Here is a 16,125-nt window from a genome sequence, read left to right as displayed (position 1 = left end):
CTTCGTGCTGGCGGCGGGACTGGGGCTTCTGGCCGTGTCCGTCGTCCACCTGGGGCAGGAGCGGGCCGAGGCGGGGGGCTGCGGGCCGCCGTGCCTGGCGCTGCTGCTGCTCCGCCTCGCCCTCTACGCGGGCTGCGCCGCCGCCGCCGCCGCGCTCGGCGCCCTGATCGTCCTCGTGTGCCGCGGCCGCCGCCGCCTGCCGCCGCCGGACTTCGCCGCCGTCCCTCCGGCCCGGCCGGTGGCGGGGGTGAGTAGCGGGAGGGGAGGGAAGGGAAGCGGGCGGTGGCCGCGGCGGGCCCTCCCTGCCCGGCGGCGGTGGCGCGGCCCTCGCTCGCTCCGCCGGGAACGCCGCCACCCGGGCACCGTGTCCTGCTTTCCTGCCGCGCTCTGCCGCTCCACCGGGTTTTAAACGGCTAAAGTTGTGTTAGAGGGTAGCAGGCGCACCCTCCAACACAGAAAATCAATACTTTGCCCCGAGAGAGACCTCCGGATCGCGGGAGTGCTCGCACGGTGTTTCGTTCCCCCGTGGCTGTGTCTCAAATCCTTTTCTGCTCCTTCCATTGAAATATCACTGGGAAAAGAGAGACACCTGGTCCAAGAGGCAGCTTAATTTTACTTTACTGCGTTCTCTGAAGTTGGACAGCCTCAGATAGTGTTATCTTAGTGCCATTTTGTACTTAAGCCATTGCAGAGCTCTGTGCAAAAGTGAAGCAATTCCATTTTCTGTACATGTGTCAAAATGTACTAGTTCACGAGCTCTATGTAACTCACAGCTTAGTATTTTTCGAGACTGAATGGGACTAGTTGAGGCATTTGGAGTTTGAGGCTAGTTTGAGGCATTTGGAAACTTTCTTCACATCCCGAGCCCTGTTCCCCATCATCCAGTGCTTGGGAGCTCCTAGGAGAGCCTTAAAACTAATGCTGAAAATGGAAAATCTGCCCACACTCCTACTTTGCCATGGGTCACAGGGGTGTGGTGTTTAATGTTAGAGCTGGCGGCTCCAGCCAGGAGCCCTTGGCCCCTGACGGTGAGCTGTAGGTGTGTTAGCACATGAAATGCTGCAGCAATAAATAGACTGTACTGTGCAAGTGTTATTTCCCTTCAGTAGTGTCAGCATACCTGAGAGCACTCTAGGAAGAAAAAGGAAGGGAATTTGTCAGCTGGGTGTGCAGCCTGGCTGTTCTGGTAACACAGTTTGTTACATTTAGCACACATACACTCCTTGGTGGCCTTAAGTAAGTGACGCTGTCACTCGTTTGTGGGGCTGCAGTCGATGCAGCTGAGTTTGCAGAACACAGAGGATGCTGCCAGGGCAGAGAACTATTGCAAATCACTACCTGATACAGTTGTCTTTCTGTCTTTTCTATCGAATTGCTAACAACTTGTAGTAATGATTTATTCCTTCATTCTTTGACACGGAGATTGAAGGACCCTGTGTTTGGGAGCAATATGCTTTTCCTGGTCTGCCTTTAATGGATGCTGGCAGAGCACTGTTGCCAGTAGGGATCATTTGGTCAGGGGTTGTTGAATTGAGTGAATAATACGACTTACAAAGGTGAAGTCAGGATCTCTGTGTGGCGCTGTGTGATACTCATTTTATCTTATTGGTAGAATTTTTTTAAAACATCCTCTTTGCTTTGAACACTCAACATCATACTCAGCTTTTTGAAGGAAGTGAAGAATAGGTAATGTGTATGAGCATTAAGGTGGGAAGTAAGAAGCTGTAAGGCACAAAGTGATAAGAAAAGGTGGGTACAGTTAGGGATTGTTCAGCTGTTTTTTGTCATAGGAGTCCTAGATAACAAATGTGTGTTAGGTGCATAAGCACCTTCTAGTAAAGGACTGTGTGCTTTTGTTTTTAGCCATACAACTGTGGCTACACAACTATGTTACACCAAACAGCAAAAATACGTAAATGGATCAATTGATCATCAAAACAACAATTCCTGTTGCTTTCAGATTTCCAAGAATAAGTGTTTCAGTGTTAATACCATAGCTCCAGTGGCATTTTGGTACTTGTATACTTCTCTGAACATCTGGGTGAGTTAACACACTTTTATGTAGTACCAAAAAGATCCGTACATAAACTTAGCAATCAAAATCTCCGTGCTCCCTCAATGAGGAGAAACTTTCAGATTTGTGAAACAGCTGAACCATAAAAATCAATTTAATTTAGCAACCCAAGATTTGAAGGAAAAAAAAAAAGATTTATTGCTTTGTCTTCTCCTTTGTGAAAAATGTAAGGCTTATGAAAAACTTGAGCTTACTGAGCAGCAGTGAAACTAGAACTGTCCAGAGACAAATAGTCACTTCTGTTACTATGCTATCTGCACTTTCTTTTTGCATTGTGTTGCTGTGCATTTCTCTTGAAGTTGTTCTTGTGTTGTATCCATCCATTGGATTTGTATATATAAATAGTGCACACCTGCTGCTACATTGCATGATCTAATTTGTAGTGCTTGCATTTATTGTAGCTCTATGGGATGTCTTTGTTGTTTTCAGAAGGGAATTGAAATTTGGTATTTAAAATTCACTAGTAAGGCAGCAGTACCTGCTAAAACCATTTTCCCAGGATTGTTTCATTACCATCTCCCTGACTCCATTAAATTTTTTGTTTCCTCCCTATTTGCACTGTTCCCAAAAGTTTACTTACATGAAAGGGATGTCCAAAAATGGAGTGAAGTATTTTACCCTATTTTGAAGATGTAATTCCAGGCATCTTAATTTGGTTTCTCATACATTCAATTTATAACTTTGTTGATTTCTTTCAACAGATTTCTAGTACAAAGTGGCTTCAGGACTGCAAAGCTTCTTAAAGAGTTTTTTCTGAACATGATTTTGTATATGTGTAGCAGACTTTCTAATTGGGGCTTTAGCAACATGTAGGTGAGGGAAGTAAAATTATCTAGATAGGCAGCATATAGAAGTGTAGGCCATTCACTAAAACTTCCTGCTTTAGTTGGTCTTTTCATTTTACATTCTTTCGTATTTACTCTGCTTTTTTATCATTCAGTTGCTACTCTCATGTAGAGAGCTCTCATAAAGCTTTATGATCCTTTTGTCTTTTCTGCGAGCCAGTAGTAGGAAGACAGTAAAGCTGTAATTTTTTCAGCCTCCTTTTTTCTTTTCTTCAAGAATAAGGAAGAACTACCTGTTAGCCTAATAATTGGGAAAAAATGTAAGGTAAAAACCTTATTATGACTGGCATCTCACTCTTCATGTGTTTTATATACAAAATTTAGATAATTCACTTTTCATTCTTTTTGTGAATTTTCGCACTGGGGTTAACAAATGAGGAAACAGTAAGTATTCAGGAATAAATATTTACTCTAGTAGTAGTCAGACTCAGCTCTTGGAAAGTTAGTGGGAGTACTCTTGACCAACTTCAAAGGGAGGTTGGATGGAGTCCCTTGTGCTGTGCTGAATAAAGGGAGTTTTTTGTACGTTCTCAATTCAGTAACCACTTAGCATGTGAGAGTTCAGTGCTGTTGATTTTCATGGACCTGTTCGTGCAAGTGAGGAATATGAGTGAAGAAGTGCAGTATTGCAGGTTTGGATTTCAGAAGAGCAAGGTACAGATCTTTTTTTCATTTTGCTTGAACTTGCAACCAGAGTTGCTGTCGCTATTTTGGACACACAAAAGACATGCAGGCAGCAGCAGGTCAAGCAGCAAAAAGTTCTAATTTAATTTCTGACTCTATCTTTATATACACTTTGTACAGAAGGCCAAAGATTGGCCAAAAGGGTCACTACCTTATGAATATCATTGGTGGACTTGACCATCAGTCACATTCCTCCTCCTAGAGAAGAAATATGTAAACACACAAATAAGTTCTGAGTAAACACATAGATACAATATTGTTTATGTGAAGCAGCATGAGAGAGCTGCTGCAAAGGTTCAAAACCTCACAGGTAAGAAAATTCAGGGCGACAAGTTGCCATCTTCTTGAACATAAAGCTGTGCTTTGTCCATTTTCTGTGTAACTCTTTTGGGATTTGAAAGGTGAGGACTTCCTCTTGAAGTCAGGTACCTCAGCAAGAACATTTGAAATCTGCTAAGAATTACAAAGCAAGCTGTATGATTTATATCCCCATGATAATCACATGCTTTCAATGTGGTTTCTCTGTAGGTGACAGCTCTGTTCACAGAAACTATCTGGGCAATCTCCTGGCTTCCACGCAAAGATCTGTGTTTCATTGGAAGAGAGGTGTACTGGCAACTTACAATAATGTCTTAATACTTTAAGTGCTTGCAGGTAGTACAGATAATATTGGTAAATAGTTTCTATTGATATTGAAATAATAGGAGTTGAATGAGTCCTTGAAATTGTACATTATATTGTTGTCAGGTATTTTTCAGCACTTCTCAGGAGCTGTTTTAGGACAAGATTGTTTGTGGTGGAGGAGAACAGCAAAATACAAGATAGCAAAAAGACACGATGAACCAATTGTACTTTACTGAGAATGTCTGTTTTAAAGGGGATTTTCACTTCTCAAGTACCAGTGGACTTGCTCATAGCAAAGATAGCCCTGGGCTAGAACATGTGTAACCTTTTAAAATTTGAGTTTGCTCTCAAAACTCCTTTACCTTGTGTGGTTGTAGAGGGAGATTGCTTTGACTCATGTGAAGAATTGTGTTAACAAAGTTAGTGGGAAGGGGAAGCAAAACACTTTTTCCCACGTTTGTGTGAGTTGTTTCTCTGCCAAAAGAACTGGCAGAGATGAGGTTTACTTTTTAGCATAATGTTTTAACTCTGATTCAAAGCAAAAGCTCCAAGTAACAGAGTTGGGTTATCAACTTCATTTAAATAATGCAGAACACCATGATTAGTTTGTTAGATTTCAGTGCTGCATTTTAAATTCAGATTAAGTGGATGATATTCTGTATAGAGAAGGCTCTACCTAGTCTGACTGCAGCACTAACAGAAGGATAATAAATCTGCTTTTTTCCCAGTGAAAAGGGTACACAAATTCTCATATCCTACCTTTAGTTTCATACAATTAGCAATTGTCAATTATTTTTAGTATTTCTTTAAAACTCATCTCCTGACATATTTAGTCACTATTGTTTACTACAGTTTAAAGCTCTCAAATTTTAGTGTTAGTTTACTCTTGCCTTCTGGCCCTGAAGCCAGATCACACTACACGTGATCATGTTTTATGTTCCTAAAAGCTTGTTCCATCCTTGAATGTGTTTTTTTGTGAATTCGTCATTAGTGGAGGGTGCATGAGTAAAGCCTTTTTTCATTGGATCAAATTGTCGTTGAAATATCTGGATCCTGGAACATAGTACTGCTTTTTATCCAAGTCATAGGAGGATGTGCAGTGGAATGGAAATGGTCCCAATGTTTCAAAGGGAATGGCAACTTTACTGAGGTTGGGTATCTGTCACAGTATCCAAGCTGAGTGCTCTGCCCTGTGTGAAGAACATAAAGGAATCAGAGATTATTACAGGAGACTGACCTCAGGAAATTAAGCAGAGTTTTGTTTTCCTTCGGTGTTGGGCTTTTGCCATGAGATGAAGCTTGTGAATGTAAGCTTGCAGGAGCCCCAGCAGCAGTGGAAAGTGGAAGGTTGCCATTTGTGGACATAAATTTCAAATGAGATGCAAAAGAGTTCTTGAGGTAATAGGTAGTTTGGAGAACTGTGAGGGAGAGGAGAAGCTTCCTAACTCCTTCCAGTTTTGATCTTTATGCCCTAGTAGGACTTCAAAAGTATTTATGGATTTTTCTAAACCTAAAGCCAAGCATGTTCTATCCCATTCTTTGTCTGCACAGGGGTTATTTAGAGCTCTGATATTGCAGGATTTTTGTAAAAGCAATAATGGTCTCTGGTTGTGGTAATTTTGCCATGCTTTAGACTGTCTTGGGCTTGCAAGCAGATGTTCTACTGCCAGTCTTTTAATTGATGGGTTGCTTCTGGATTGAAAGGAGAAGATATGTTTAGTGCATTTTTAACAGAACTCAGAGTCTCATGTTTGTTCTCAGTTCTGTCTCATTTATAGGCAGGTCAACAATGAGCCTTTGATGATCTGGTTGAGTTTACCACTAAGAAAGTCCTGAAATTAAAATCATGAAACAATATTTTAGCAATTTCTACCAATTCCATGGTTATTTTAAAATGTTAAGGAAACGTTGCATGAATTGCAAGTGTTCTGCTATAGTTCAGCAGGGGCCCGTGGTTTGGACATTTCTGGTACAGTTTATTTTTAGGGATCTGTGGAACATCTGTTATAATTTGGGATTTATAGGCTTTTTCAGAATTGGAACTTTGTTAGGACTGCATATGTTGATTACCTCCAGGTGTAACTTTGAAGTGATAACTTCATTATTACAGGAGACTGACTTCAGGAAATTAAATGTTTTTCAGACTCTGTCTCTCACTTTTTTGTCCCATAACTCTTTAGAAAGTGAGCGGAGTTAGTTTTCCACACCTTTTTCATCATCATGTATATTTAGAGATTTCTTGTCTTGTTGTGCAGTCCTTTCTGGTTCCTTTCTTTGGATCCTGTGTTATGAGCTCTTTAATTTTCTCAATTTATGTTAGATTGACATCTCATGTTTTGCTGTGAATTGGGCCGTTTTTACCTTTCACCTAGGGGCTGCTGCTCACATGAACAGTGTTTTATGATGGAAAACATAACTAGAGAGCTGGTTCATTTCTCCTGATAACCAAGCTCTGCTAAGTCAGTAAGGATGGGCGGTGGGCTCATAGAGATCTTACTGTCCAAGTCTCTTGCAGGGAAATTCTAAGGGTGGCTATAAAATTTCTGTAATAAGGTCAACAGTGAAGACATTCTGCATTCAAGGTACGCTTTGATACTGAGAATAGTATAGACATGTATCAGAAACGTTCTGAAAATAAAATCACATAAAGTTCTCTTGTGTTGCCAAGTCTTGGTTTCTTGCTCTCTGCAAAGGAGAGCAGCAGAATTTACCCAAGGAAAGAACCAGTTACATAGAATACTGTATCCTTTCCCAAGCTGTTACTTCAAGTGGTTAAGAAGATAAAGAAATTATGTAGTCATGAGGGGAACAGGTTTGTGTTGGGTCTATGGGAGGTTTTGTGACCAGTCATTCTATACCATATTTTCTCCTATTAAATATGCACAGTGAAACAGAACAAGTTAATGGTAATAAAACGAATGACAATGGTTCATTTGGCATATTTTGTGTCACTCTGGAAAAGAACAACACCCTATAAAATGTGTTTGGTGAAAAGTCATGTGCAGGGAGGGTATAGCAATAGACCTCGCAGGAGTTTGTCTCTCGTTGCTAAGCTGAGACTTTGCAGCACAAGCGTGATTTTGTACTGATTTTTCTGGCTTGCCAGCAGTTTAGTTTTCATGCCATATGGCTCATTTGGCCTTGAAGTATAGACCATCTTCTTGTCTCTTTTACAGAGAAGGAGAGTGTGGAAATGTTCAGCAAACTGGGGCTATGCCTGTACCTTGAGAATTCATTTAAACTTTATTTTGATGGCAATATTAAAAATTCCAGCATAGGATAATGCTGTATTTCTTGCTGAGCAGCAATTTGAATGCTAACTTCACAATTATTTCTTGGCTGTACTAATGAGAATGAAAGTAATACCTGAGAAATATTTAATTTTCATATTCTTATTCTTATCTGTCTGGTATTCTATGAAATCTCAAGTGAAGAAAGTTCTGCCCTGATTATAAAGTTTTTACACTGCTACAGTTTTATCAGTTTTAAGCATGGTACAGTTAAGATGGAAAATCCCAGTCTGATAAACACAGTTTACACATTCCAGGAGCTACTGTATTAGTAGAAATAATGATATGATATAATAAAATAATTATTGAGATAGTAATGCTTAAGGTAATAAGATTAATGTGCATTAAGTATGTTGACTTTAAATTGGTAATTATGCTATCCCTTAATGCTGAATGTGACACATATGTACTTGCCTTGTAATCTTAAATGGGACTACAAGTAAAAATTAAAAAAATATTAACTCTTGTGAATAGAAATTTATTTTTGCATCATTAGTTGAAATAATGTTTGGATAAGAACATTGGTATGAAGTAATATGTGGATAAGAACACATCTATCCACATCTGTTAAATATGAATTTATGGAGAGTTCAGTGAAGTGTTGTTTCAGGCTGTGACCCTTTATTATCAAGGTCCAGTCTGATGTAAATGTATGTTTTACAAAGATAAGAGGAAAGTTAATAGGGCAACAGTGAGAGGAACAAGTAACTATGAAGAACTGGTTGGTTTGTGTATGCTAAATTAGATGCAGGCTTTGCCTTTCAGATCAGTGATTAAACTCTCATCCACAATGCCCATTCATATTGTGGCATCTGTTGTGATCTCTGCTCTAGTTTTGTTGTAATTGAGTTAATGTAATAGGAATAATTGTAAATTTTTCTCTGCTTCTGGCCTTAGTTCCATGGCAGAGTAAAGCAGCATGTGGTGTGCCTGTAGCAGGTGCCTGGCTTTCTGCTGCTGTGTTTTGAAAATTGCATTTGATGCAAAGTGTTGCAAATGAATTTCTTGACAGTGGAAGGTACTCCCATGTTCTCTATGCTTTGCCATTTATTGAGTGTTGTTGCTGAAATACCTTCTTAATTATTTATTTAACATTTATTGTTGTCTTCAGAGCTAATTTAAAATTACTTATATAGTTTAAACCAACAAATGACATTTACTTAATTTTTGTATCTGTAGGAGACTGAACCTAAGACAAAATTTCAGGTTCAATGTCAGGCTTTTTTTTTTTTTTTTTTTTTTTTTTTTTTCCATTCAGACTGTTATTTTCTTCATCTTAAATAGTTTTCAAAAGTATCTATCAAACAATAAGTGTTGTTTGGAAGTCTACAGGAAATGCACACATCCTTTTTTTTCAGCCTGTGAGCAAAGTCAGAAATGAGGAAAACTTGAACTGCTGCAGGAAACAGGCCTCCCAGTTTGTTAGCAACCTCATTCTCAGCATGTACTTTCAAAATGTGCTCCACCCCTACCCCTTCAAGTCCTTTTGTTAAGTTTTATTTATGTTTCAGTCTGGTTTCTGTCATTATTTACCAATAAAATCTACAGACTGGAACCAAATTGTCTTGACACTAATTTAAAAAATATATATATTATTAAGGGCTGTGATAGTGCAAGTCAAGACTTAGAGGAATATGCCAGGTTTTAATCAGCATAAAAGAGCATCTAAGTTAGAGCCTTGACTGTGTTAAATCCATTTACAAATGTCTTTGGCACAGTCAGGGTTATGCCAACTATTTCATGAAACCTAGCACCATTTTTCTTTCAATAAATGACGTGAAGAAGATTGTGAAGCATTCAAATCTAGGCTTTCTAGCTGAACCTGTTTTCTACATATGCCCTCCATCTGACTTGAGTCAGGGGTGGGAAGAAAATCTTTCAGTGAAATATGCTGTTTTTTTCATTATCTCAGCTGTTAGAGCTGAGCTTGGACTGTGAATTTTCTGAAATCCTTCTCTTATCACAGATGTTGGTTATCTGTGTTACCAGGTTGTTAACTGTTGTTTTTAAGGTGTTTGTTGCCATATGTCATCTAACTTGGGAGTGCTTGCTTATTTAATTAATTCATCATTATTATTGTCACAGAAACAGTACTTTTTGAAAGGAAACATAAACTAAGAAGATTTAAGTCTTGATTTTGCTAAATGTAAGAAATGCAATTCATGAAATGGGAAGAAAAAATGAGTTTGATCAGCTATTTTAGACAAGGCACCTTTAGATCTGATATATTATCAATCAATCATGAAATTAACAGCTCTCTGAAGAATCATCAAGGATCATGAATAGTTTAGGTTGGAAGGAATATCTGGAGGGCATCTAGTTCACCCTTTTGCTCAGAGTGAGGAAGATTGAGAGGTGGAGACTCCACAGCCTGTCAGCACCCCTGATACTCAAGAAGCCTCATGATTAAAATAGTTTTCCTTGTGATGGGAATTTCCTGTGTTGCAATGCTTCCTAATGTCCTGTGCATCTGCAAGAAGAGTCTGGCTCCCTTTTCTCTGTATCCTGTCATTCAGTAGTTGGAGACAGCAGTAAGGTGTCCCTGAAGTTTTTTTCTTAAACCTGAACTAACTCAACCAGTATCATGGATTAATGGTGGAACTCAATGATCTTAGAGATATTTTCCAACCTAGACAATTATATGATCACTCTATACATTTGAACATTCCTGTTTATTCAAGTGTTAGATTCTCAGCTGTTCTTGAAAATTTGTTTTTTTTTTAATGAAATTGAAGCCTTGTTTTAAACCAAGGTGGTTTCTTTTGCTCTTTGCTATTCTTTTCCACAGTTCATGGTTGTATGCAGTATCCATATGTGTATGGAAAAGTTCTCAGAAAGTCTAATACACTGTGCATCTTCCTTTGCCCTTCAGTAGTTACATTCATGCAGCAGCAGAATCACTATTGCTAGTGCTGGTATTCATTTTTACCTTTTACATTATTTATCATGTCTTGAACAGCTTTTTTTTTTTTTTTTTAACATGAAGAGATGGTGCCTTTTAAAAGTCAAATGTGCCAGCTGTAGAGGATGCTCTCAATGAAGTGTGTTCTTGCAAGCTGAAATGCGAGTTGGTGTCTGGTGGTCAAGAGGCAGCATTTTGCTGATGCAGTAGTAGTCTGCCTTGCTCTTAAAATGAGTGTTCAAGTTTGAGGCATAAAATGATCAGTTCCTGCTCTTTGGAATTGTAAAGATTGGATCATCATGTGGTAATGTGGAACAAGCTACTTACCTTCTTGCAACTATAGATCCCCTCTGAAGGTTTTTTTTTTTTTTTTAAACTTGTGTTTAACTTTAACTTTGTTAACTTGTGTAACTTTAGTTTTGGAAGGAGTGATTTGGTGAGCCCTGCATTGGAGCACTTATTGATGCTTTAGGCTATAAAAAACACGTCCTGCAATGTATGTGATGCAACTGTTGATGCCTTGGTTAGCTTGAGGTCACTGACTGCCATGCAGGTAGGACTCAGTTGAGCAGAAGGATTAACCTTGTGGGATACCCAAGCTGGCATGAGTGTTAAGGAAGATGGAGTGTGTTGAGCATGGAGCTTGAGCCAGGATTGTGGGCTCATGTTTAGGAGCCTTTTCTTCACAGACCTGAGTGAGTTTGTTTAATTGGGTTTTCTCAATCCCTTCCCCTAAGGTACTTGGGGTGTTTAATGTCTCTGTGAGTCTTCTCTTTTTAGGTTTTTAAATCATGCAGTTCCCTGCTGCAAATAAAGCAGAAAAATCCTGAAGTAATTGTGTGACTGGCATTAGCAGCTTTGTGTTGAGGAAGTGCGATGACGTTGGCAGCCAGAGATGATGTATTAGAGCTTTACAAATAGTGTTAGGTGTCCTTACAAAGAGAAAAAAATACTTTCTCCTGCTGTTTAGCTGGTATGGCTGGAGCTTTTACCAGTGTTTAAGTAAAAAAGGGGCTTGGAAATTTATAGTGGTTCACTAAATACTCTATTTTTACATCTCATTAATTACAGTCTTGGTAGTGGGGGGACTGCAGGTGGAGGCAAATGTGCTGAAGTCTTGCTGCTCCTGCTATTGGTATGTTGTGAAGAAGGGAGGAAATCAGCTGAAAGACCCCAGTCATGGTTTCAGAATAGTGACTGGAAGAAGTCTGGGGAGTGTTGCTATATTCATCCAAAAGGTAGAACAAATCAGCTGTGGGCAGGGGGCACTCAAGGCATGGAAAGTACCCATCACTTTGCTGTCTGTTATAGGTGTGAGAGAGCCCAAAAAGCTTTATTTTGCTGTTAAAAGTAGTGCATAGACTCCTTTATCTAGGTCCTATTAGATGAACTTCGTTAGACTCTGCATGCATGTATCTGAACTAGAGGAAAAGCAAAATGCAGAGTATTAGCCTGCAAATTGGCTGAAATAATGGTATATAATTATTTAGAACATTAAACAGTGTTTTTACATTTATACTGCTTTCTTATTCTCTGTGTGGTGAATGTTGGAGGGATGGAGATGCTTCTGAAGTGCTTTCTCCTTACCAAGGAGAGTGAGCTCCATGCTGATTGACAGTGGGAACAGTTTCTATTTCTGTTTTGAATTATACTTCTTTCTATATAAATACATCATGAGTCACTGTTCTTTGTCTATAACCTGAAAAATGTTTTTCCATCCACCCACCTGTTTGGACACTGTGGTAGTGAATATTCCAATAAAGACAAATATTTGTATAGGACAGTAGCTTAAAATGCAGAAGGCCAGCAGTGTATTTGAAGAAAGAAGCCCCAAAGAACGTGAACCAAAATTACTGTAGGAGATCTAAAGGCTTCTCTTTTTAAAAAAAAGTAGTTTACGAGGCTAAATTAAGTCCATTGTCACAGTAGGCTATAAAAATGTTGTATTTTCTGTGAAAATACTAAATGAAAGAGTTCCAGTTGTTTTGTTACATGCATGTCCTATTCTCAGTGCACTGTCTTGCAAATGAATACAGTTCCTTTCTACCAAAAGAACTTCACTTAAGATAATTTTGCAAGTTGTACAATATATGATACACAAATCTTAACATGTGCTTAATGAACAATGTATAACTTCATAGACAATTTACATTCTTCTGTTTTAAGCATATGAGGTGACAATATTTGTATAAAGACCAAATTATACAGTACTATTGCCTTGAATTTCAGTTTTATTCATTCTGTAACTTTTGGTTTATTTCTTCCTCTTATGTTTTATGTTCTGTTTGAATTTCAGAGTAATTGGTCTGGAAGCTCTCATGATTCAATCCAGTCAAGGAGAGTGGTTATTTCTCACAATATGGATAAAGCACTGAAAGAAGGTGAGTTGTAGGTGCATTGGAATCTGAATATCTCTTATCCTTTTAGCAAACCATAACTGCACAATGTTCAAAGACTTTAGAATATGACTTTTGTTTCTTCCATGATATAAAATACAACAGAAAGGTCTTAGTCTTCTCAAGAAATCCACTGTAGTAAGAAATGTGATGTCATTTTTGCTATTCAGCTGATATCTTGTCATTGTAGTGGCTGGTTTTTTACAGAAATACTTTAAAATACAGTCCTCAATGCACAAAGCAAGGGGGTAACCCTTTAAATGTTCTTGGCTGGGTTTTCCTAAATTGAGAAATCCTGTAGACTCTTGCATACAGTCTTCCCATTTAATGCAATTCTTGCCATTAAAACTAAATCTAAAATCAACATTTCTATTTCTGGCTGATACAGTATATCAGCCTTTTGTAAATATTCTATCTAATTTTGAATACTTTTTCCTTTAAGATTTCTTTGCAGCACTTTTTCCTACCTTTTTCATAAATGGAGAGTATCTTTGAAAATTATCATTGCTTTAAATGGATTGTTGTCTTATGACAATTTGGTATGGTTATGTTTTTAAAGTTATTTTTATGAACAGCTATTAGCAGGATATGTAGCAAAATTATAAAATTAGAATGCTGCCTACCTATGTCATCATTGAGTTGGATGTATGAGGCCATCCCTACTCAGTAAGACTGAAAGAAAGTTACTAATACTTAAATGATTCATTTTTCAGAGTTAAGTACCTTATGCTGTGACAACTCATGCCTTTCTGCAATTTTTTTTCAGAGTAGCTTTTATTCTTCATTCTCACGCTGAATTTTGGAAAACAAACTTGTCAGATTTTGTTTTATTTCTTCCAGGCCTAAGTGATGAAGCCAATTTCTCTGTTCTGCAGTTTGACAAAGATGAGACTGTACTTTTCCCACTCCCATACAAAGTGTTTTGGGTTTGAAAGGTGCCTGAGTCATCTTAAGTTTGCGATACTGACTGCAGTCAGTTCGAAATACTGAATGCAATCCCAAAAGCAGTAGTTTATTTTTTATTAGCACAAGATGAGCAGCCCTGTGAAAACAGACAGGACTTCTTGCCTGTGGCAGTTCTGAAATTTGTAGTTGTCTTGATGTGAGTGGTGTTTTGGTGGGTTTTTTTGTTTGTTTGTTTTGGTGGGGTTTTTGTAGGTTTGTTTGTTGGTTGGTTTGGGTTCTTTTTTTTGTTTTGTTTTTGGGGTTTTGTTTGTTTGTTTTATTGGGGGGGTTTCCCCCACAATTTTGTGGTTAAATAAAACTTTATTACTGTATTACCATCTGTATTTGTATTTCCAGTCTTGCACTGATTAGGGTTAAAATGTTTATAAATTCCAGGAATTTTTAAAAAATTTTTGCTGTCTAGATGTATTGTGCTACTCAACAAAATACTTTAGAAATCCTTATTAATTTAGCTAGGAGTCATTCAGTTTTAATAAGGCTTTTAATCTTGGGGACCAGTTTGGACTCCTAGTGCCTCTTGAAGATTTGGGGTGTGAGGTTTTTGTTTGTTTGTTTTTTAACAGATTTTACTTCTCATTACATTACCTTGGAGATGCATGGATAATGTCATCTGATTTCAGAAATGCTGTTGCTGGATATGAAGAGACAGCTCTTTGGTTAATTCTGATTTTTTCAGCTGTTTTTCATCATCGTGTAATTAAGTTTGCCTGGGGTTTACTGTTAGTTGCTAACTACCTTGCACCCCTACAGAACTGCTTGTTGTCTGTTAGTCATGCCATGCTTTTGCTGGTGTTATAGCCAGTCAGTGTGGACTTCTCTCACACAGTTAGTGTGGTTCACCTGAGGTTGTGTCACTTCAAGCTGCCACTTGTTTTACTGCATTTTTCCTGATGTTCCCATCATAGTCTGTTAATGTAGTTGGAAAGACAGATAGTGCTCATATCCTTGGTTTAACTGAAGGAATCATCTGTGTTTGTTTCAACCATCAGTCTTATTTCAATAACTATTAGGTGTTTAGATAGTTTTCCTGTGATGGTCACTGGCTGATAATAGTTGCCTGTGTCTTATATAGCTTCTTGTCTTGCTGCAGCCCATGTAATAAAATTGTTGGGAATCATTCTTTAATGTAGGGGGTTTGAATTTTCTTTCACATTTTTGTTGTCTTTGTTTTTTGTTGTTTGGATTTTTTTGGTCTGAACTGGCTTTTGGCAGGGGGAAAAGGTAGTGGCTGTAAGAAGTAAAAAAGCATTTAGCATTTACCTCTCTAGAACAGTACTTTCACAGGTACTTTGGCAGCTGTGGTGTAGTCTGTCATCTTTTTCTGTTATTTTTTTCTTGAAAATATTTTTTAAAAGTATAGCTTATTGTAACCCCATCATGCATGTTAGATCTAGTGTTGTTGTAGTACAGAATTCTGGTAATGATTCTTGGCTTTTTGATGGGGGTTTCCTCCTGCAGTATCCTAACAGAATTCACATTACCCTTGTATTTCTCTCTTACAGGTTGCAATACTTGTTGCCCTAGAAAAACTCAAGGCAGTGTTATAGCTATACCTTTTCTTCATTTGCTCATACAGTCACAGGACAGTTTTGGATTTGACAATAAATTAATGTAGTGATTGTGGCTTCTGCAGGGTTTTCAGGAAAGAGCAGTTACTTCTTGTTGAAACTTGGAATTTGCATAGAATATTTATGTATTTGCATAGAAAGTACAAAAAATATTTATGCATTCTATGCATTTGCATAGAATATAATGGCATTTGCATAAAATATTTATGCTGTTTTTTAATATTGCTTTGAGAAAAAGAGTAGGCATTTAATCCTTGTTCTTCAGATTTTTGTTATTTTTAATGAAGTTGGATAATGAATCTTAGCAATATAAAAACTGTCTAGCGTGAAGCTCTGCAAATTAGAGATCTGAGCCAGTCTGACCTGCAGACCCTGGTGGTGCCACTGAACCTCTGAATGAATGAATATAGAAAAAGGGATAGCAGTTACTCCAGGACTTGTGTAGGAGTAGGAGTGAAGGAAGGGTCTAGAGGAGTATCCTCACTAAACCTCCACACAAGCTTCTGGCTCTCTACTCCCAAGACTCTTTGGGTATTTCAAAAGAGTAGTGGAACAGGCTCAACTTCAATTTCACATGGGAATGCTATTTAACCACATTGAAATAACTTGGGACTTGGATCTTCTGAACTAATTTAGAAAACCCAGTAGAAATTTCTACAGTTTTGCACCAGACTCATTGTGGTTACTGCATTTGATTTGATCAGAAGAAATTTGTTTTATGTTGGTAGTGGATGAGTTAGTGATACTAAGATTCTGTCCTGAATGTGTTCTACTTC

At 38.2% G+C, this 16,125-nt stretch overlaps 1 protein-coding gene across 1 annotated transcript in view; it reads left to right on the top strand.

Annotated features, from left to right (window-relative positions):
• The first annotated feature begins 212 nt into the window (after positions 1-212).
• The window catches only part of SNX25 (sorting nexin 25), an 80,658-nt gene continuing 64,745 nt past the window's right edge, over positions 213-16,125 (top strand). Inside the window, exons 1-2 of the mRNA XM_083861822.1 lie at positions 213-247; positions 12,716-12,800. Of these exons, the coding sequence (XP_083717948.1) occupies positions 12,779-12,800 (22 nt within the window). The 5' untranslated portion in view covers positions 213-247; positions 12,716-12,778. The remainder of the gene's footprint in view (positions 248-12,715; positions 12,801-16,125) is intronic.

This window comes from Zosterops lateralis, assembly GCF_965231275.1.
Source record: "Zosterops lateralis genome assembly, chromosome: 5".
NCBI lineage: Eukaryota > Metazoa > Chordata > Aves > Passeriformes > Zosteropidae > Zosterops > Zosterops lateralis.
The sequence above is the reverse complement of the archived record's forward strand: the minus strand, read 5'-3'. Positions and strand labels throughout refer to the sequence as shown.